This window comes from Crocuta crocuta, unplaced genomic scaffold (genome assembly GCF_008692635.1).
Source record: "Crocuta crocuta isolate KB4526 unplaced genomic scaffold, BGI_CrCroc_1.0 scaffold234, whole genome shotgun sequence".
NCBI lineage: Eukaryota > Metazoa > Chordata > Mammalia > Carnivora > Hyaenidae > Crocuta > Crocuta crocuta.
Genome location: NW_027529647.1, coordinates 3,215,877 through 3,233,630, shown reverse-complemented (window position 1 = coordinate 3,233,630; position 17,754 = coordinate 3,215,877). Strand labels below are relative to the sequence as shown.

At 57.8% G+C, this 17,754-nt stretch overlaps 1 protein-coding gene across 1 annotated transcript in view; it reads right to left on the bottom strand.

Moving 5' to 3' along the window:
- The window catches only part of IFT140 (intraflagellar transport 140), a 77,653-nt gene that overhangs the window by 49,069 nt on the left and 10,830 nt on the right, over nucleotides 1–17,754 (bottom strand). The window contains exons 5-12 of the mRNA XM_077762793.1: nucleotides 17,549–17,691; nucleotides 15,914–16,089; nucleotides 14,931–15,022; nucleotides 14,276–14,382; nucleotides 13,567–13,712; nucleotides 9,923–10,126; nucleotides 9,756–9,828; nucleotides 8,191–8,282 (exon numbers count right to left, since the gene is read on the bottom strand). Coding sequence (XP_077618919.1) covers nucleotides 8,191–8,282; nucleotides 9,756–9,828; nucleotides 9,923–10,126; nucleotides 13,567–13,712; nucleotides 14,276–14,382; nucleotides 14,931–15,022; nucleotides 15,914–16,089; nucleotides 17,549–17,691 — 1,033 coding nt within the window. The remainder of the gene's footprint in view (nucleotides 1–8,190; nucleotides 8,283–9,755; nucleotides 9,829–9,922; nucleotides 10,127–13,566; nucleotides 13,713–14,275; nucleotides 14,383–14,930; nucleotides 15,023–15,913; nucleotides 16,090–17,548; nucleotides 17,692–17,754) is intronic.

Genomic DNA, 17,754 nt, shown 5'->3' with positions numbered 1-17,754 from the left:
CCGACGGCCCAGCCGAGGAGAAGCCGCCATGCTCGGAAGTCGCAGCTCCTGCCAAAGGACTTCTGGTTTCCCGGAGCCCTCCCGACCTCAGGGGCTGCCCGGGGTTTTGCTGCAGCTTGCTGGTCCCGAGCTGCAATTCTCTGCCACTCCGGGATGAGCCCAGTTTTGTGGATAAAATAACTGGCAGTTTTATCTTTAAGGTTAACAGTACTTGTGGGTCAGACGTGTGACGGAGAGAAGACTCCCAGTGACTCCAGGCCGGTGAGCCAACAGGTGCCCGTGCCCACGGAGCCGACTGGGCTCGCTGCTGTGTCTCCCCCACCGGCGGTGCTCCTGGATTCTGAGCCCTGCTCTGTGTTTTGAGCTCTCTGGGCTTACTTGAGATGTGTTTTTAAGGCTTTGTCTTTTTTGTGAGTTTTTGTTTGGCTTTTGGTCCAACTTCTTTTTACAACTGGTTAGGATTTTTTTTTTTTCTAGAGAAAAACTTGCAAGACACAGGATCCCAGCCACCAAAACGCTCTTGAGATCATCCCATGCCCCTCATTTTGGGCCCTGACTGGATTCATGTTTAAAAACTATGGCCCCTCCTCATGGGCCTTTCTAACCAAACAGACGGACTTAATGAAAAATAACTTGTAACTTCCCCAAATTGTTTTGCTCAAAATTAAATCACAAAGCTGCTACTTGGAAAAAAAAAAAAAAAACACCTCGAGGGGCACCTGGGTGGCTCATCAGTTAAGCGTCCGACTTCGGCTCAGGTCATGATCTCACGGTTCGTGGGTTCAAGCCTCACGTCGGGCTCTGTGCTGACAGCTCGGAACCTGGAGCCTACTTCAGATTCTGTGTCTCCCTCTCTCTCTGACCCTCCCCTGCTCACGCAATAAAAACATAAAAAATTTAAAAACAACAACAACACATCGAAACACAAGACTTTGAGGGACGTTTTCCAGGATTCTCAGTTTGCCTCTCTACAAAAATACTGTTTCTGAGTGAACTGAGGCCCTTTCTCTCCCTCTGCACCTGCCCCCACTTCTCTACAGCCCTGCACCCTCACTCCGGCCCTTTGGTCACATTCCCTTTTCCTTGGAATCTCCCTCCACTCCTGAACTATTCAAACCTGCCCCGTTAAGGTTAAGCCTTCCCGGGGCGCCTGAGTGGCTCAGTCAAGTGGGCATCCAACCTTGGCTCAGGTCACGATCTCGCCACTCCCGAGTTCTGGAGCCGCGTCGGGCTCTGTGCTGACAGCTCGGGGCCTGGCACTTGTTTTGGATTCTGTCTCTCCCTCTCTCTCTCCTTCAAAAATAAATAAACATTAAAAAAAATTTAAAAAAGAAAAATCCCTAACACTTTGCAAGGTGCTAGAACACTCACTGGAAATTACTGAGTGATTACAGTAGCCTTTCCCAAGCAAGTGGATTGGAATAAAATTCAGACTCCTAAAAACAAAAACAAAAAGGGGCTGATGAACCTGTTTGTGACTATTACAATGGACTTCAGATTGTTTTCAAAGGAAATTCTGGTCTTCTTTGAAACAATGTTTTAAATGTTTAGTTATTTTGAGAGAGAGAGAGAGAGAGAGAGAGAGAGAAAGGAGAGAGGAATCCCAGGAGGGTTCCATGCTGTTAGCACAGAGCCCGATGTGGCTTGAACTCATGAAACCATGAGCTCATGACATGAGCCAAGATCAAGAGTCAGACGCTTGACTGACCGAACCAACCAGGTGCCCCTCTGGTGTTCTTTTCGATGTTGAGCCCCTGGATTGCATTTAACTCTTTATTGAACAGACTGGGATGGGAATCCGTGTCCCTCCACGTGTAGTTAATCAGGCAAACCAGCCAGCTTGTGTCCCAGATGAGCAGCCTAGAAGAAAAACTGCTAAAATTCTTAATTTCCAACTCTGCCAAATGAAGGCCGGTGAACAAAACCAGATACCCCTGCCTTCTGGCCAGGACCCTGGAAAGGCCGTGGCGACGCAATGACGCGCACCCGGCACCCCACCCCAGCCTGGGCGGTGCCCCAGCTGCCCGTAATGGGGCCCCTTCCAGTCCTCCCTCTCAACCGGCTCAAACTCCTCTCCAAATTGGGACTGACCTTCCGTCCTTACTGACACGGAGCCGCGTTCTTGTTCAACCTCCCTGCTGTAAAGCTGCCCCGGCCTCGGAATTCGTTACCGGCTCAAACAGCGGGTGGCCCCGCCGGCTCCCTGGCCCTCGCCCCCTTCCCTCCCGTCCAGGCCGCTGGAGGGACACACGCCCCTCCTCCTACCACCTCCGACTGCTCATCTGCTGGGTCAAGACTTCTCAGAAGAGCATCAGGCTAGAATTTCTCCCAAAAGGGGGAAATAATTGCCAATTTGATGACAGTACTCAAAACAGCCAGCGTGAAGAAATAAATGACCCTTCGGGGTCTTTTATTAGCTCCTTTTCTGACGGCCCCAGCGCCGAGTCTGGGGACACTGGTTCTTTGTCCCTATTGGATGGGCTACTAGCCTCTTTATAAGCAACGACCTTGACTGATACCGGCCGAGTCCATACTGCGCTTCCCACCAAGATTCAGATCCCTCAGAAGCTCTCCCCCGAACGGTGCCCTTCAATGAAGATGTCCTTGAAGGCGGGAGACCCATGGTCGATCACAAGGCCCAGGGCCAGTCCTGCCACATCCCGGTTTACCTGTGAGAGAAGCCAGCAGCTGGGGGGGCAGGTCTGTCGAGGCCCCGGGAGCAAGAGATGGCACCCCGTTGTTTCCAACTCTCCTCTACCGCTAACGTCCATTCCAAGCAAACTTCTCGCCGTATTCGATCTGTGCCGTGCAGTTTTGGTATTCGAATTGATAAGAACAGGCGGCAATGGCCCGGTGTTTCTCGGAGGCCCTTCCTTTTCCCCAACGGTAAAAGCTGATTCGGATGATGCAGTTTTCTGGAGACTCTAGGTTGTTACAATGCGTCGCTTTCCGGGGAACAGCATTCATCTGTTAGCGGTTCTGGCCTTGAACAGACGACGTCTCCAGGGCACCCGGGGCGCGCGGGCTCAGTTGGCTAAATGTCTGACTCCTGATTTCGGCTCAGGTCACGATCTCACGGATCATAAATCTAAGCCCCAGGTCGAGCTCTGCGCTGACAGCATGGAGCCTGCTTGGGATTCTCTCTCTGAGCCCCACCTCCTCACACACAGCCCACTCCCCCGCCCCGAAATTAATAAATAAACTTAAAAAAAGAGAGAGAGACAAAGTCTCCAAAGGAAAGTTGCAGTCTGCTCAAACGGCTTTGATGCTTTGGGCCTCGGATCCCTGAACGAGGACTCCACCTGGACGCACACGACCAGGACGCACCTGGACGCACCCCTCATGACCGCCTGCCGCCAACAGATCACTCACCGCCAGTGACAGGAAACTCCTCCAACCAGCGCTCATTTTCCTGGTTTGCTGATGGCTCCTGGGTAATGGAGGCGCGGCCAGCACCGAGTGGGGTCGGCTGCAGCAAGTCGCGCGGGAAGTCACCGAGGCAGCAGCTGTGTGGCCGTCCCGGAGCCTGCACCTCGGCCAGGGGTAAAACCCACACATGCACATGGACACGGAGCTCCACGTGCCTTCAGGGCAGCCCAGGATGCGGCGAGGATCTGGGAGCACAAGGTCTCCTTGGCTCCGAAGCGGATCTGATTTCGGACGGCTCCTCTATCGTCCACAATGTATCAGAAGCCTTCCCTCTGCCCGCGCCTCTGACTACTGTTAAGGCTCCTGGGCATTCGAGATGTGACTCCCTGGAGGCCACCGCTGTGCTGATATTTCCACCCGAAACGCTGCTGCCAAGGAGACCGGTGGCCAGGCGTCTGTCATGTTCCACAACGTGCTCTTTCAAATGACGATTCGGAAAAATTGCCCAGCAAGGCCCATCGATTGGCCCCAGAAAAGAAAGACAACACTGGAAAGCTAGTAACCGTTGGTTCGATAAAAAGAGAGCTTTCATTTGGGCCAAGTAACCGTCCGGCCCTACCAGAAGCTCCAAAATCCCACTCAAGACCACCAGACGTCTATTAAACCACTGGTTTACTGGCAAAATGATGGGGTTTGTGAACCAACATGGAGAAATACTGATAAGGCCATTAAATGCCCCCTCGCGTGTCGTGCCCGTCAGAAGTATGATCCGGAGAAACCTGCTCTACGGGTGGATTTTGTAAAACTTGCCCATCTCACGGGCGTAGGTACGTTCTGGTCGTGGTCCGTCTGCTTTCTCACCAGACTGGAGTTTTCCCTTGCGGACAGGCCCCCGCTGTTTCCGTGGCCAAAGTTCCGTCAGAAAACGTCCCTGCTACCTGGGGACCGCTCTCCCGCCACACGGTGACTGGGGAGCCTGTCCTCTGGCAGGCGCTGCGGTGAGTCAGTCTGTCTGGTCGCACTGTGTCCTCGCCGCGGGTCAGTCGCAGTCACCTAATGGCACCGCGAAGACTCAATCGGCAAAATGTGTGGAGACCCTCCAACTGGCTTGGCCTAAAGCACTGCTGTCGGTCCTAAATCTCGGATCCACCGCCCTCTCGGGGGCTCCTGGGCTCTCCGTGCACTTGGCCCCAGCCACCTCTGACCCGCAGCTGATAACGGGATATACACTTCAAGGTTGCACAGGCGCAACTGCTTCTGTGAAAAATAACCATGCTTTGGGGTGCCTGGGGGTGCTCAGTCAGATAAACATCCGACTTCAGCTCAGGTCATGATCTAGTGGTTCGTGGGTTTGAGCGTCGGGCTCTGATTCTGGAGCCTGCTTCACATTCTGCGTCTCCCTCTCTGCCCCTTCCCCGTTCACGCTCTCTCTCTCTCTCTCAAAAATGAATAAACGTTAAAAAAAAGAAAAACCCAAACCCTGCTTTGATGGAGCGATCTTTTCACCGTGTGCTCCTGGGAGACGAGGACTTCAGATCAGTCTCGCAACCTGGAGGCTCTGTGGGAAAAGAAGCCTCCGGAAAGATTCTCTTCTTCCCCACTGGAAAGGTTCTTATCAGCCACTGGTAAACAACCTTTGTGCTGCCGAACCACAGGAAACAGACTCTGGATTCACGTGATGCATCTGAACAAAGCAGCAAACCCCGAGGGGCCCTGCGACTGAGGCGGACGAGACAGCCCTGCCAAGGTGCGCAGCCCAGGCCCGAGTCCTCCTCGCCGCTGCCGCTTCCCTCTTTCCTGGAAGGGGGTGCTCTGGTCTGCGCTCCCCACCCCGTCGAGAAAGGGCGAAACTCCTCGTTTACAGCCCTTCCGTAATGGCCTTGTCACGAGCCAGTGACAATGAATTTTTCCTGTGCTTCTTCTGAAGGGTGAGAAGATTCAGGATTCACAGAAGTCTGCCTGTCATCGAAGCTGCTGCCTGAATCCAAGGGGTCTGAATTCACAACTGCGTCTGCTGTACCGGCGAGAACAGCTCGGGTTCCACGCAGCGCGCTGGACGTAACAGTACGGTTTTAAAACATCTTTGAAGTTTTGCAAAAAGCCCACCATCTACTGCTTTCTCTCTCCGTGGTTGCAGGGTGCTCCCGCAGTCCCGTGGCGCCGCGCTCCTGGCTGCTCTCCACGGAGGCTTTAGGAGGAACACACCGCTCCCGTCTGCTTCCGCAGGGAGAACCCTTCCCCCTTCGTCAGATAAAGTGCCGATGAATATTTCAGTCGGCCACCTTCACAGCTGGTCCCGGTTCGTCATACGGTTTGACCTTCTCATGTACTTCTTTTTTGTATATTATTTTTAAGGTCTGTATTTTGTTACTTCAAACTTTTAAAAAATGACATACCCAATAAGGAGATGATCTTCAAGGCTTAGGCACCGGAACGATACAAACTTTAAGCTCGCCTACCTTCAGGCTGCCTTTCTCTCCCTCCTGACCTTCCACTGAAGAGCCACTGAAACGTGGCTCTGGGCGGTTTGCAACAAGCTATGCACTGGACCTGTGATGTGGGACGGGACAAGAGGAAAGGTCCTTCCTGGCACGGAGGAACGGAACCACTAAATACGGAAAGCATGACTTGATCAGCGATGCTTTCTTTTTTTTTATTTTTTTAAATTTTAAAAAATTTTTATTTATTTCTAGGAGAGAGAGAGAGAGAGAGAGAGACAGCATGAGCAGGGGAGGGTCAGAGAGAGAGGGAGTCACAGACTCTGAAACAGGCTCCAGGCTCTGAGCTGGCAGTCAGCACAGAGCCCGACGCGGGGCTCGAACCCACGAACCGCGAGATCATGACCCAAGTGAAAGTCGGACGCTCAACCGACTAAGCCACCCAGGCGCCCCAGCGATGCTTTCAAAGATTTTGATCAAAAAGAGGAAATATGAGAATTAATAAAGGGAAACCTCATTTAGAAAATGGAGTCGGAGGCCGGCAGGGGGCGCTCTCAGCCCCCAAGTGGCTACACTGCTGGCCCTTGAACAGCATGGGTCTGAGCCACACTGTCCACTCACGCGCTTACATGCACGTTTCTTTGATAAATACGGTATGGACTGTAAAGATATTTTCCTTGTGACTTTCTTCTCTTTTCCCTGGCTTGCTTTATCGTCAAAATACAGTATAAATCACCTATAATCGCTTCTCAGCCTTTCGGCCAAGATCAAGTGCAGCATAACACGTATGATGTACAAAATATGTGTTAACCGACTGTGCTATTGGTAAGGCTTCCAGTCACCAGGGTTTTGGGGAGTCCAGTTACATGTGGATTTCTGACTGTGTGGGGGGCTGGCCCCCCTGCCTACGAGTTATTCAAGGGTGGACTGTGCTACCCCAGCAGGGGGGAGGTCCCCCTCCCAGAAACAGCCCAGCCCCCTGCTCACCCCTGGGGTTGGGTCTACGACAGCCTCCCCGGGGCCGCAGACTTGCTGTGGTTTTGCTGTAACTTGCTAGTCCCAGACTGCAAGTCTCTGCTACTCCCGGGTGAGCCCCGTTCCCTGGCTGTCCACCCCCACCCCTACAGCGGGGCCCGCAGGTCAGCTGTGCTCACATGGCTGCGTCCTCCATGGGTCGTTGACACAGCCCCTCCTGGCCTCAGCAGGTGTCCCCAACTAGTGTCAGCAGCAGTGGGCTCTGGCCCCCTTCCCTGCAGCTCTCTCTCTGCCTCCCCTCCCTCCTCAAACAGGCAGGGACCTCCCGGCGGGGGGAAGGGGGGGTCAGCATCCCCACGTTGAAGCCTCTACTCCAGGGCCGCCCCCTGGGGCGCTTCCCACCCGCTGAGGCCCCCCAGGGAGAACTTCGGGAGCTGCAGCATGGCATGGCGGTGAGCAGCGGGGACCTGGCGCGTGTGAGCTGCAGCCCCCAGAAGCCGAACACGGACCCCCGCAAAGGACCCAGAGATGGATAAAGCAGCCGCACAAGAGCTGAAATCAGAGCCGTGAGCTTTTCCGCCCTCGACACAGCGTTGCTGCGTGTCCTGGGCTGAGTGGGGGCCCCCAAACATCCGTGCACCTGAACCCGTGAACGTGACCTTATTTGGAAAAGGGTCTTTGCGGATGGAATTAAGGACCGCGAGAGGAGACCACTCTGGGTTAGGGTGGCGGAGTCCAGGGACGGCACCCTCACAAGACAGACGAGACACGACTAGGACGCCAGGCCAGGTGAAGATGGAGCAGAGACAGAGCGATGGGTCTACATGGCAAGGCACGCCGGAGCCGCCAGAAGCAGGGGTTACATGGAGCCCGCCCTGCCCACACCCGGACCTGGACTCCCGGCCTCCTTAATTGTGAGCAAATAAATTTCGACTGCTTTCAGCTGCCTGATTTCCGGCACTTTGTGATGGCAGGTTCAGGGAGCTAACGTGCCACACAGGGGCAGGCAGGGACGCCTACTCCGCGCCACCAGGAGGGAACAGGCGGTGTGTTGGAGGTGGTCACCTGGAAGGCCCATCGAGGGCCCCCACCCCCCACAACATGCAGGGCGGGGCCTGACCGGAGCCTCCAAGATGGACGTGAACTGCAGCAAACGCCTCCTCCCACTTCCAGCCCGGGGACTCGGGGGCCGGTGGTCCAGTCCTTACGATGGTGCGGGGCCCGTGCCCTGCCTCTGATTTCACAGATCCCAGCAGCCGCGGGCGGAGTTCACGCCAAGTGCCGGGTGGGGGACTATGGTCCGGCCGCGTGAAGTTGCTAAGCGGCTCTGGCTGGACTTACCAACGGCCTTTTAAACTGTTCCAGTTGCTTTCCCATCAATCCCTCCTGCCCCAGAGCAGTGACCTACCTGCCAGGTTCGAACCTGGACTCGGTTTGGCTCCACGGTGTACACATTTTCCTCGTGCATGGCCAACACCGAAGACTCACACAGGAAGGTTCCTAGGACGACAGATGAACACGTTACGTGCTCAGGCTTCAGCTCCTCACACACGTTTCTTTCTCGCCCTGGCGCTCACCAGCATAGTGAGGGGCGCATTCTTGCAAGAAAGCAAGGCCCTGAGGCGCAGGGACAGGGACAGGGTCGCCGGTGGGGCTGGAGCAGTGACGCGTCACCGGGCCCCGCCCCGCCCACTGGCCGGCACAGCTGTTTAAGCAGGTGTCCATCCACTCTAGGTGGGGCTTTGGAGGCCACCAGCCCTCATCCCTGGGTCTAGACGGGTTCTCATCTGGGCAGGGAGGTGATGACACACGCAGGGCAGAAAATACGTGAGCACCTGCTGTGCTGTCCTCCTGAGGGGCCGGAGGCTCGTCCCTGCCCCAAGGGGGTCGCGCTGGAGAGGACGCTCAGTACGGCCACAACACAAGGCAGAGCAGGAAAAGTGTTATAAGAAAAGTTTAGGCGCTGAAGTGTTAGAGGAGAAGAGGGGGGAGGGGATGGGGAAAAGGGGGGACAGGCTCATCTGGGGTGAGAGTGAAGCACCCCCAGGGAGGCGAGAGCGGCTCAGACAAGCCCACGGGGGTGGGGGAAGTGCCCCGGAGCACACGATGCCCGCTCCAGTGGGGTCAGCCTGGGTGCATGCAACGACTGTGCAGGAGAGCTGGCCGAGGAGTGCGCCCCAGGGGTCGTTACAGTAGGCTGCACCCGGCCCCCCGCGCTGTCAGGTCCTGGTCCCTGGGGCGTGGATGTTAGGATAAGGTCAAAGACGGAGGGTCCTGAGATGGGAAAAGCGTCCGAGATTACGCAGGAGGCCCTGACGGCAACCACGAGGCCTCTGCAGGAGGGAGCAGATGCGCGGCGGGAACGAGGTGACAGTGCAGGGAGGGCCCGGGACAATGGGCCCAAGCCAAGGATGGCCAGCAGCCACCGAAGCTGGAGAAGCGAGTGACAGACTTCCCTAGTGCTCAGGGGTGTGGCCTGCTGATGCCCTGACTGGGCCCCGGGAAGGTGCGTCTGACTCCCGGCCTCTGCGGCTGTGAGAGGGGAAACCTCTGTCTGGGCTGTGCCTGCTGTCTGTCACTGCCCCGGACGCTCCCTCAGGCACGCGCGGAGCAGGGAGGGGAAAGGCGCCGTGAGAAGGATGTGGAGGCTGACGGCCCATCCTCACATCCAGACAGAGGCGGCTTTGGCCAAGGTGCCACAGGGCTCAGGCTCCGTGTGGGTCGGGAACCAGTTCAGAAGCCGGGTTTGTGGCCACCCCTTTCCCCAGAAAGCACTGTGGTCATTCACTGTCCAGGCTCCCAGGAGGGCTTCCCGGCCACCGCCTCTGGCTTCGGCAGGCCACCGCCCAGCACTGAAGGGCCAGAGCCCTGGGCCAGCCCCCTGCCCACACTGCGGGCACCAGCACCCCCGTTAGATGGCGAGAAGACAGAGCAGAGTGCTGTGAGTCCCCGCGGGGGGGACGAGGCTCCCACCTGCGTTCCGTAGCGTGGTTCCAGAAGGCTCAAAGATCGCCACCTGTTTTCCATTCCAGACAGCAACAGCATCCTATGAAGGGTCATGGAGATTATAAAGCAAGCCGCCGCCTGCACCCTCACCGCCCCGAAGGACCTGGCAGAGCCCAGCGCCCCTGTGTGCTCACCTTGGTGGCAAACAGCCCGCTGATGTGCATGTCTGTGCGCAGGCTGTGTGTCACGCCCGTGGACAGGAAGGACACGCTGAGCGAGCTGGGGGAGGTCTGTGCCACAGCCACTTGCTGGTGGAAGTGTGAGCACATGGCCTGCTCACGGAGGATCACCACGGAGCGGACGCTGTGGACCGCCAGCAGGCTCTTCCGCGAGCCCCACTGGGTTCCGCGCCACCGATGGAGGTGAGAGGGGAGCAGAGGGAGGAAGGCGCCGTCAGGAAGGCGGCACACGCGGTGCATCGCTGTTTTCACAGCGCTGCTTCCTCTCGGTGTGAAAACCGACTTACAGATCTTTTGGCACAAAATACGCATTTAACGGAAAATTGTAAAACACGGACACTCGAGTTGTAATGCGACGGGGCTGCTCCGTGTCCTGTCTTTGTGACCAGTTAGTTGTAAACTTAAGGATGTATACTCTTTGTAAACGGATGACACGCTGACACAGTGTATTGAATCGCGTGGCTCTCCTCCAGGGACACGAACTTTCCTAATCTCACTTGACCTTCTAAAGCTACGTCTGTCTGGTTTTGGATTTGCTTCCCCGTGCCACGGTACGTTTACCCACGCCTGAGTAAGCGCACGCTGTTTGAACTGCTCTAGTTTCGAGATATATTCTGGTTTGGGATACGGAAATGTTCTGATTCTGTGCAGAATCCCCCTCACCATGTGCTCTCCCAGGGGAGTTTATTTTGTCGAATTCCCCCATGGGGAAAAAAAAAAGATCATGAATTGTATGAACATACACGTAATGGGTAAATTTATTTGGGAAGAAATGACACTTTTATATGGGGGAGGCTTCTCTGTCTCCTTTCTAATTATTAAAAAAAATTTTTTAATGTCTATTTAATTTATTTCTGAGAGAGAGAGAGACAGCGTGAGCAGCAGAGGGTCAGAGAGAGAGGAAGACACAGATTCCAAAGACAGGCTCCAGGCTCTGAGCTAGCTGTCAGCACAGAGCCCGACATGGGGCTCAAACCCGTGAACAGTGAGATCACGACCTGAGCCAAAGTCAGACGCTTAACCGACTGAGCCACCCAGGTGCCTCAATGTTTATTTATTTTTGAGAGAGAGACAGAGTGTGAGTGGGGGAAGGGCAGCGAGACAGGGAGACACAGAATCTGAAGCAGCTCCAGGCTCTGAGCTATTAGCACAGAGCCTGACGTGGGGCTTGAACCCATGAACTGTAAGATCATGACCTGAGCTGAAGTTGGACGCTTAACTGACTGAGCCACTTGGGGACCCCTGCACCGAGGCTTCTCTTTAAAGAAGGTCTCACCGTTTACTTCCTTTTTTTTTTTTAAGACCTTAAGGAAAATTAGCGTGGCTCTTCCCATTACTTCAAATCTGAGGCACTTGTACATTCTCTGCCGACCTGATAATAATCTATGCTATTTGCAGGCATTTAGTTTGGCCTCATGACCACATTCAAGTCCCTAATTCACCCAGGAGCTACTTTTACCTCCGGCTGCGTCGCGAGGGTCTAAGGGTAGCACCCGAAGTGCTCAACCATTACTGGGTGTTTCCTCCTGTCCTGACCCGGCCGCGGGTAAGATCTGGTCTCAGGGACCAGGTCTGGGGTCCGAGAAGCAGCCTGGGGCAGCAGGAGGACCCTGAGGCGGGAGCAGGCGGGGCTGGAGAAAACCGCGGGGGGCAACAGCCACCTAAAGCTCTGGACGTCGGGCACGGGCACGAGGCGAACGAAGGCGGCCTCAGGAAAGCCCGCCGGATCCGGCCGGAACAGCAGCTCTGTGGCCCCGAGCCTCCGGGCTCCCCTTCTCGCCCGGGCAGGTGTGGCCGGGATGTCGGCTCCCTGTCCCGTCGGGGCCACGGTGTCTCCCGGGTGGCGTGCCCAACTCCCTGGCTCCACGTTGTGAGGGGTGGGGTCCCTCCGGGTCACAGGGTGCCCGAGAATGCCGGGCCCCCACGCCTGCGCCCCAGCTCGCTCGGTGCGCGGGCTCCACGCTGGGAGAGGCCACGTCAGAAGACCACAGGCTGCGGAGCGCCGCTCACTGCTCGCAGAGCAGGGTGTCGCTGCAGAGGTGGCCACCGTCCCCATCCCAAGCTCTGGGGCGGGGCCTCAGACTTTCTTCCCCCAAGGGGAGAGGCAGCCCCCTGGAACGGAGTTCCGAAGTGCTCCCCAAAGGAAGTGACCCCACTTGAAACAGAATGTAGGCAAGTCCGAGCCTGAGGGCACTCTCGGAGCGAGCAGAAGCCTCACGAGAGCTACGAGCTTCCCAGCAGATGACCTGTGACCAGAGGGAACAGGGGACGGACACGCCTGGAGCAGGCTTCCTGGGTCGGAACCAAGCACTGACCCTGAGCTTGAAGACTACACCTGCCCACATGGGACGGGCCTGGACCGGGGTAGGGGGGTGGCAATCGATGCCCAGGGCCACCGGCCAGCAGCTGAGCGGGGCTGAGGTGCACGGTTCAGCAGATAAGGGAGAGGACACTCTGAGGGCCTCACGCTCACCACTGTGCCGGGGCCGTGCACACGCCCTAGGGCAGCCCTCCGGGGGCCGTGTCAGAGGCTGCACACTGCGGGGGACAGAGACATCACTGCAGTGATCCAGCCACTAAACCAACAGGCGGGCGGCAACAAACCACAGAGGTGAGTGGGGCGGGAGGAGGGGTTTGTAGCCAAAGGTCGAGAGCCACGTGAACCAGGAGAGTATGACACACCCTGGAAACTGAAAGCAAACAGGAACTGCCAGAAGGCCCAGATGCCCGACTTAACAGACGAGGCCTCCGCAGAGGCCACTACCAACCTGTGCAAACAATTACAGGGCGCAGCACTTAGAGATGCAAAGGAAGGTGACACGCCGCGTCTCCCCAAATACGAGCCATTAGGAGACAGAATTTATAGTAAAAAAGCATAAAAAGCATTTGCCCAAGAGAGATGAAATCATGCGCCCACGCAGAAACTTGCACACCAATGTTCACAGCCACGTGACTCACAAAAGTCCAGATGTGGAAACAACCCAGATGGCCATCGATGGAAGGGATGGAAGGAGAACAGATAGCGAAACATGGCCCGTGCCCGCCCTGGGCGCCCCTCGGCTGTGCGAGGGGACGCACCGCCAACACGCACCGTGACGGGCGTGGACCTGGGACTCACGACACTCAGGGACGCAGGCCGGACACAGGAAGCCGCAGATTGTGTGGCTCCGCCTCTAGGACGCGCCCAGCGCGGGCAAACCCAGAGAGAGAGAGCGCACATGTGCGCAGGGAGGACGGGGGGCCGGGGGGCATTGCTGGCTCACAGGGCCTCTTCCTGAGCCACGGTGTGTCGTGACGGCCACACACTCTGAATACACGAAAAGGAAGCGCTGTGTGTGGCCCATCTCGACACAACTGCTCTCCAGGTACGGAGAGGGGACAGAGATGGGGACGGGTGGACGGATAACACAGGTACAGGGGACTACACGCCCACGGTCCCGTGTCCACAGTTCTGAAACCCCAAAGGCCTCGAGAACGGTGTTGAATGATGTTTTACTTTATAGAGTCCTAAGCTGAGTAACTGGCAAGTTCAAAGCCAACCGCTTCCTCTGCTTTTGCAGGGCAGGCGAGAGCACCCAGCGCCCTGGGGCCTCTCGTACCTTTATCTGCGTGATGTTGCCTTCGAGCTCATTATGGGTCTGAAGGGTCCACCTGTCCTTGCCCTCGGCCACTTGGCCGCTCGGTGGGGCCGGCACTTTTCTCCACATGGCGACTCGCCCCTTATCGGTGCCCGCTGCCAGAAGACCTGCGGGTACAAACAAAGTTCAGTGAGTCGAAAGGGTTAAAGGAGTAGGAACCTGTGGCTTTCAAACGTGTGCATCAGCCCAGTGAGCGCCAGCCCCGACCCTGCACCCCCCGCGTGGGCTGGGGGTGCCGGCACGGCTTTCTCAGGGTCTCCCACGAGAGCAGGGGCCTGCCAGTTCAGGGCTGCTTCCCGGCGCTGGCCTGGCACTCAGTGCCCAGCAGGCACAAAATAAATGATGCTCTGATTCACCGCCTGTTTCTGTCCTGTGTGTGTGCAGGCACATATACACATGCTGTTAGTTTCCTATACTTTTCCTGCGGCTTCAGGAGGGAACAGAGGTCACCTGCGTGTAGCCACGGTGGCCACACTGTCCAGCAAACCCGTCCACCTTCACATGGGGGAGCAAAGCTCTGCTGTCACTTTCTCGCTCCCCAGTGACTTTGCTCAGGGGACTGACAGTCAGAGCCCATCCACCATCTCTGAGTCACCATCAGCCGTGTTCTGCAGCCCACGGAGCGAGGCCTGAGGCTGCCTCTCTTTCTCTGGCACCCGACAAGGCTCACCTTTGACTTTACAGTAAGAAACACAGTTTATATTCTCTCCTTTCTCGAAACCAAACTTCTCCTCTGGACTCAGCACGTAATTCTCTCCTCCTTCTAAATCCCAGAATCTACAACGAAAGGCAGATGGCGCCATTCAGGGGACCAGGTCTTTGGGCTTCCCCGGCTCCCTGAGTCTGCTCACTGTGCACAGCGATCAGGAAGCAGGTGGAGCCCTAGGGACTCTGATACGAAAGGCCTGTGTCATTACGCTTGGATCTATTCGATGCCTTGTTCATAATCAGGGGAGCAAGGGTTCGTGTGTGACACCAGGTCACAGTGAGAACAAAGGAACTCCAACCACGCACGGGAGCGCAGGAGAGCCCAATCCCCAAGTACCACGCGGAGCAGAAGCAGGCGGGTAAGCAGACACCGCACACGACTGCGCGTACGCCCAGCTCGAGAAAACCAGGCGTCAGGGTCAGGCCGGGCCTACGCTGTGAGGGCCGAGGCGGGCCGCCTGGGTGTGTGCCATGCTCTGCTCTCTGACCTCACAGCTGCCTGTACGGACGTGTTCAATTCGTGGAGGTTCACCATAGCCCGCGTTTTTCTGTGTGCGCATTACCCTCCGGAAGGGACTGACCCTCGATGGTGGGGCCTGCGAGCAGCAGGCTCTAACCTGAGGACGGGCTCCCCAACGGCGGTCACAAGCACGCTGCCTTCAATCAGCACGATGTCCGCCCGGTGACCCGTCTTCCCACTCAGCTTCACCTGATGACAAGAAACAACCTCAAGGAAGCATGTTGCTCTTTGGAGCCTGGAGCGTCCGGTGTGCGGTGACCTGGCGGGGACGTGCCAGCCGCGCTGCCAGGGACGCTGGGAGAGGCGGCCCCCGCTCAGCCACACGGCTCCCTGTTGTGCGCTACGTGGCTCACAGTTGCAGCTTCTGCGCGTGGTGAGTGTGTTTCTAGAACAACTACCAAGGAGAGCCCTGTTCAGACACGACCCCACGCTCTCAGGCAGGTGTCAGGACCCTGTTCTGCAGAGAACAAACCCACCCAGGCCCCCGGCCAGTGAGAGGCCCCAGGGGATCTGGACCCAGGTCCACGTGACTCGGGGCTCTATTTATGACGGCTGTGCCAGGGGCACCAAAGTGACCATGTAAATGCTTATTTACGAAAACTGAATCAGCTCGGAATCTTCAGGGTCATCTTCAGGGGAAGTTCATAATTCTCTGAGGAACATGGATTCGTCTGGTATAAACCAGGGGACCGGCCGGAGGCCAGAGAGGACTGGCCCTCGCTGAGCGGCAAGGCCGAGAGCAGCAGCCAGCGCGGGGCACGTTTTTCAGGATTCTCAGGGGGAGGGCAACGGACGCCCCTCGGGCGGGGACCCGCGGGCCATGACGCAGCGAAGTGAGGGCCCTATCTGCACGCGGGTGGGAAGCAGGACTGTGTCCCCTGTCTTATTTCCATCATGAAGGTCAAATGAGTCGCTGCAGGGTGAGCAGTGATCCCCGGTCAGAGCCGGCCAGGCTCTGCCACGCCGCCCCCCCCCCCGCCCCATGCCCACAAGCTCCTGGGGACTGAGTCATGTCAGTGACGCCCTGCATGGCGGTGGTGACACCTGGCCTCGCCACCCTGCTGCCCGCGTCCCGCCTACCTTCATCACTTCCTCCGCTTGGCCCTCCGGCCTCACCACGTACAGGGACAGCAGCAGGCTCTGCGTGACCACCACCAGGGCCTCCCTCCTCTCCAGGTAGAAGAGCGTCTGCACGGAGCTGTCCGTGGACGCCACCTGGGTTGTCGTGCCTTTCTCGTCCACGTAGTGCACCGTCCCTAAGGGCAAAGGGGTCAGTCCAGGCGGGGCGGGGCCTGCCGGCAGCCGCTGTACCTACTCAGGGATATTTGCAAAGTAAACATCTTCATTATCAAACTTGACAAATGAAACATTTAGAAACCGTCCGCACACAGACCCCCAGGCCGCCTCTGAAATAGGCTTCACTTCCCAGCCCTGCTCTCCTGCCGGGGCAGCCTCGAAACTCCCTGCCGGCCCTGGAGTGATAACATTGGGTGCACGTCCGTCACCCAGACGCCCAGGCCTGGAGCCACAGCCCTCCCGCAGCCACGGACCTGACGTCTCCGTGAGCACGTGCTCTCCGGCCCAGAGGCCCTCCCTCCCCTGCCCTGTGCAGCCTGCCCGCCCCTCCTCGGCCTTCAGAGTCGGTGGGGAGCCTCCTGCGAGTGCTGGCCAAGCGCCTCCTGTCTGCTGCCCTCGGAAGCCTCCTCACCCTCCCCGTCTGCTCTCATCTGCTCCCAGGGATAACGGAAGGCACTTCCCATTCAACTGGCAAGTTCGAGGTTGTGCCGAGGCCCAGGGTCAGACGTCACCGTGCGGGCACCGCCTCGGCGAGCATCTGTGGTGGCCTGGCGACACCCACACATGTTCATGCAGTGAGCTTGCAGGCAGGGGTCCGACTCCACGGGGTGACCCGCCCCTGAGGCCCAAAGCTCCTGTGTGAGAGGCAGGCCTGACCCTCCATCTCCAGGCCCGTCCCCACCACACACCCCCGTCCGCTGGGCCCTCTTCCCACACCACCTCGTCGACTCCCGGCTAAGGGGGCCTCCTCCTGGTACCGTGCACGGCTCCGTACCCACTCCTGGCCCCCTGGGGCCCCTCCAAGTCCCCTCCCTTGGCCATCTCTTCACCTCCAGAAACAATTGGTATCTCGACTTTAAAAAGAGCAAAGCCCAGCCTTGCAGCTGCCGTCTGCTCCCTTCCTCCCGTCGGGGCTGAGCTGCGTGGCGGCCTGCCCGGTCGAAGGGCACCGCGGTCGTGAGCCCCCTTCCCTGCTCTCGCTCCCGCGCACGCACACATATGTCTCCCATCGTCGCTGTAGGCCCTCCTCTGCCTGTGCTCCACGCCGCATTTATCTGCTGCCCATGACCCCGCTCATGCTGAGGAGTCAGGGTCCAGACAGACGGTGCTCAGTGCCGGCCCCCCGCCCATCCTGCCCTGTCACCCTCCCTCCCCAGAGCTCAGATCGGGGCACTGTGACGGGCCCTTGTCCAGAGAGCCCTCCAGACACAAGCCAAGCCCACCCGCCTCCTCAGGACGTGAGGCCTCCTCTGAACGTGGGGTCAGTGACGGCTGAGAGCAGCCGCCGCCTCACGCCATGACTGGCACACCCACAGGCTACAACTGCTTCATGCAGACACGTCACCTCCTTGTTCACGGCCCCCACCAGACGCCCCTAACATGCTTCGGTGTCCTAGAACCCCCAGCTATGCTTCTCACCATCCGTCAGGCTGACAAAGAAGGACAGTCCCTCTTGAGGCCCCATTTTCAGGAGGCTCCCGAAGCCGCTTTTCCTCCAGTTGAACATGTCCAGGGCTCGCTCATCGCCGCTCACGGCCGCCTTCGCCAGCTGGACGAGGTCCCTGTGGAAGGCGGACGTGACAGGAAGTCAGGACTCCCGATGTTCCTACGGGAAGCGTGGTCAT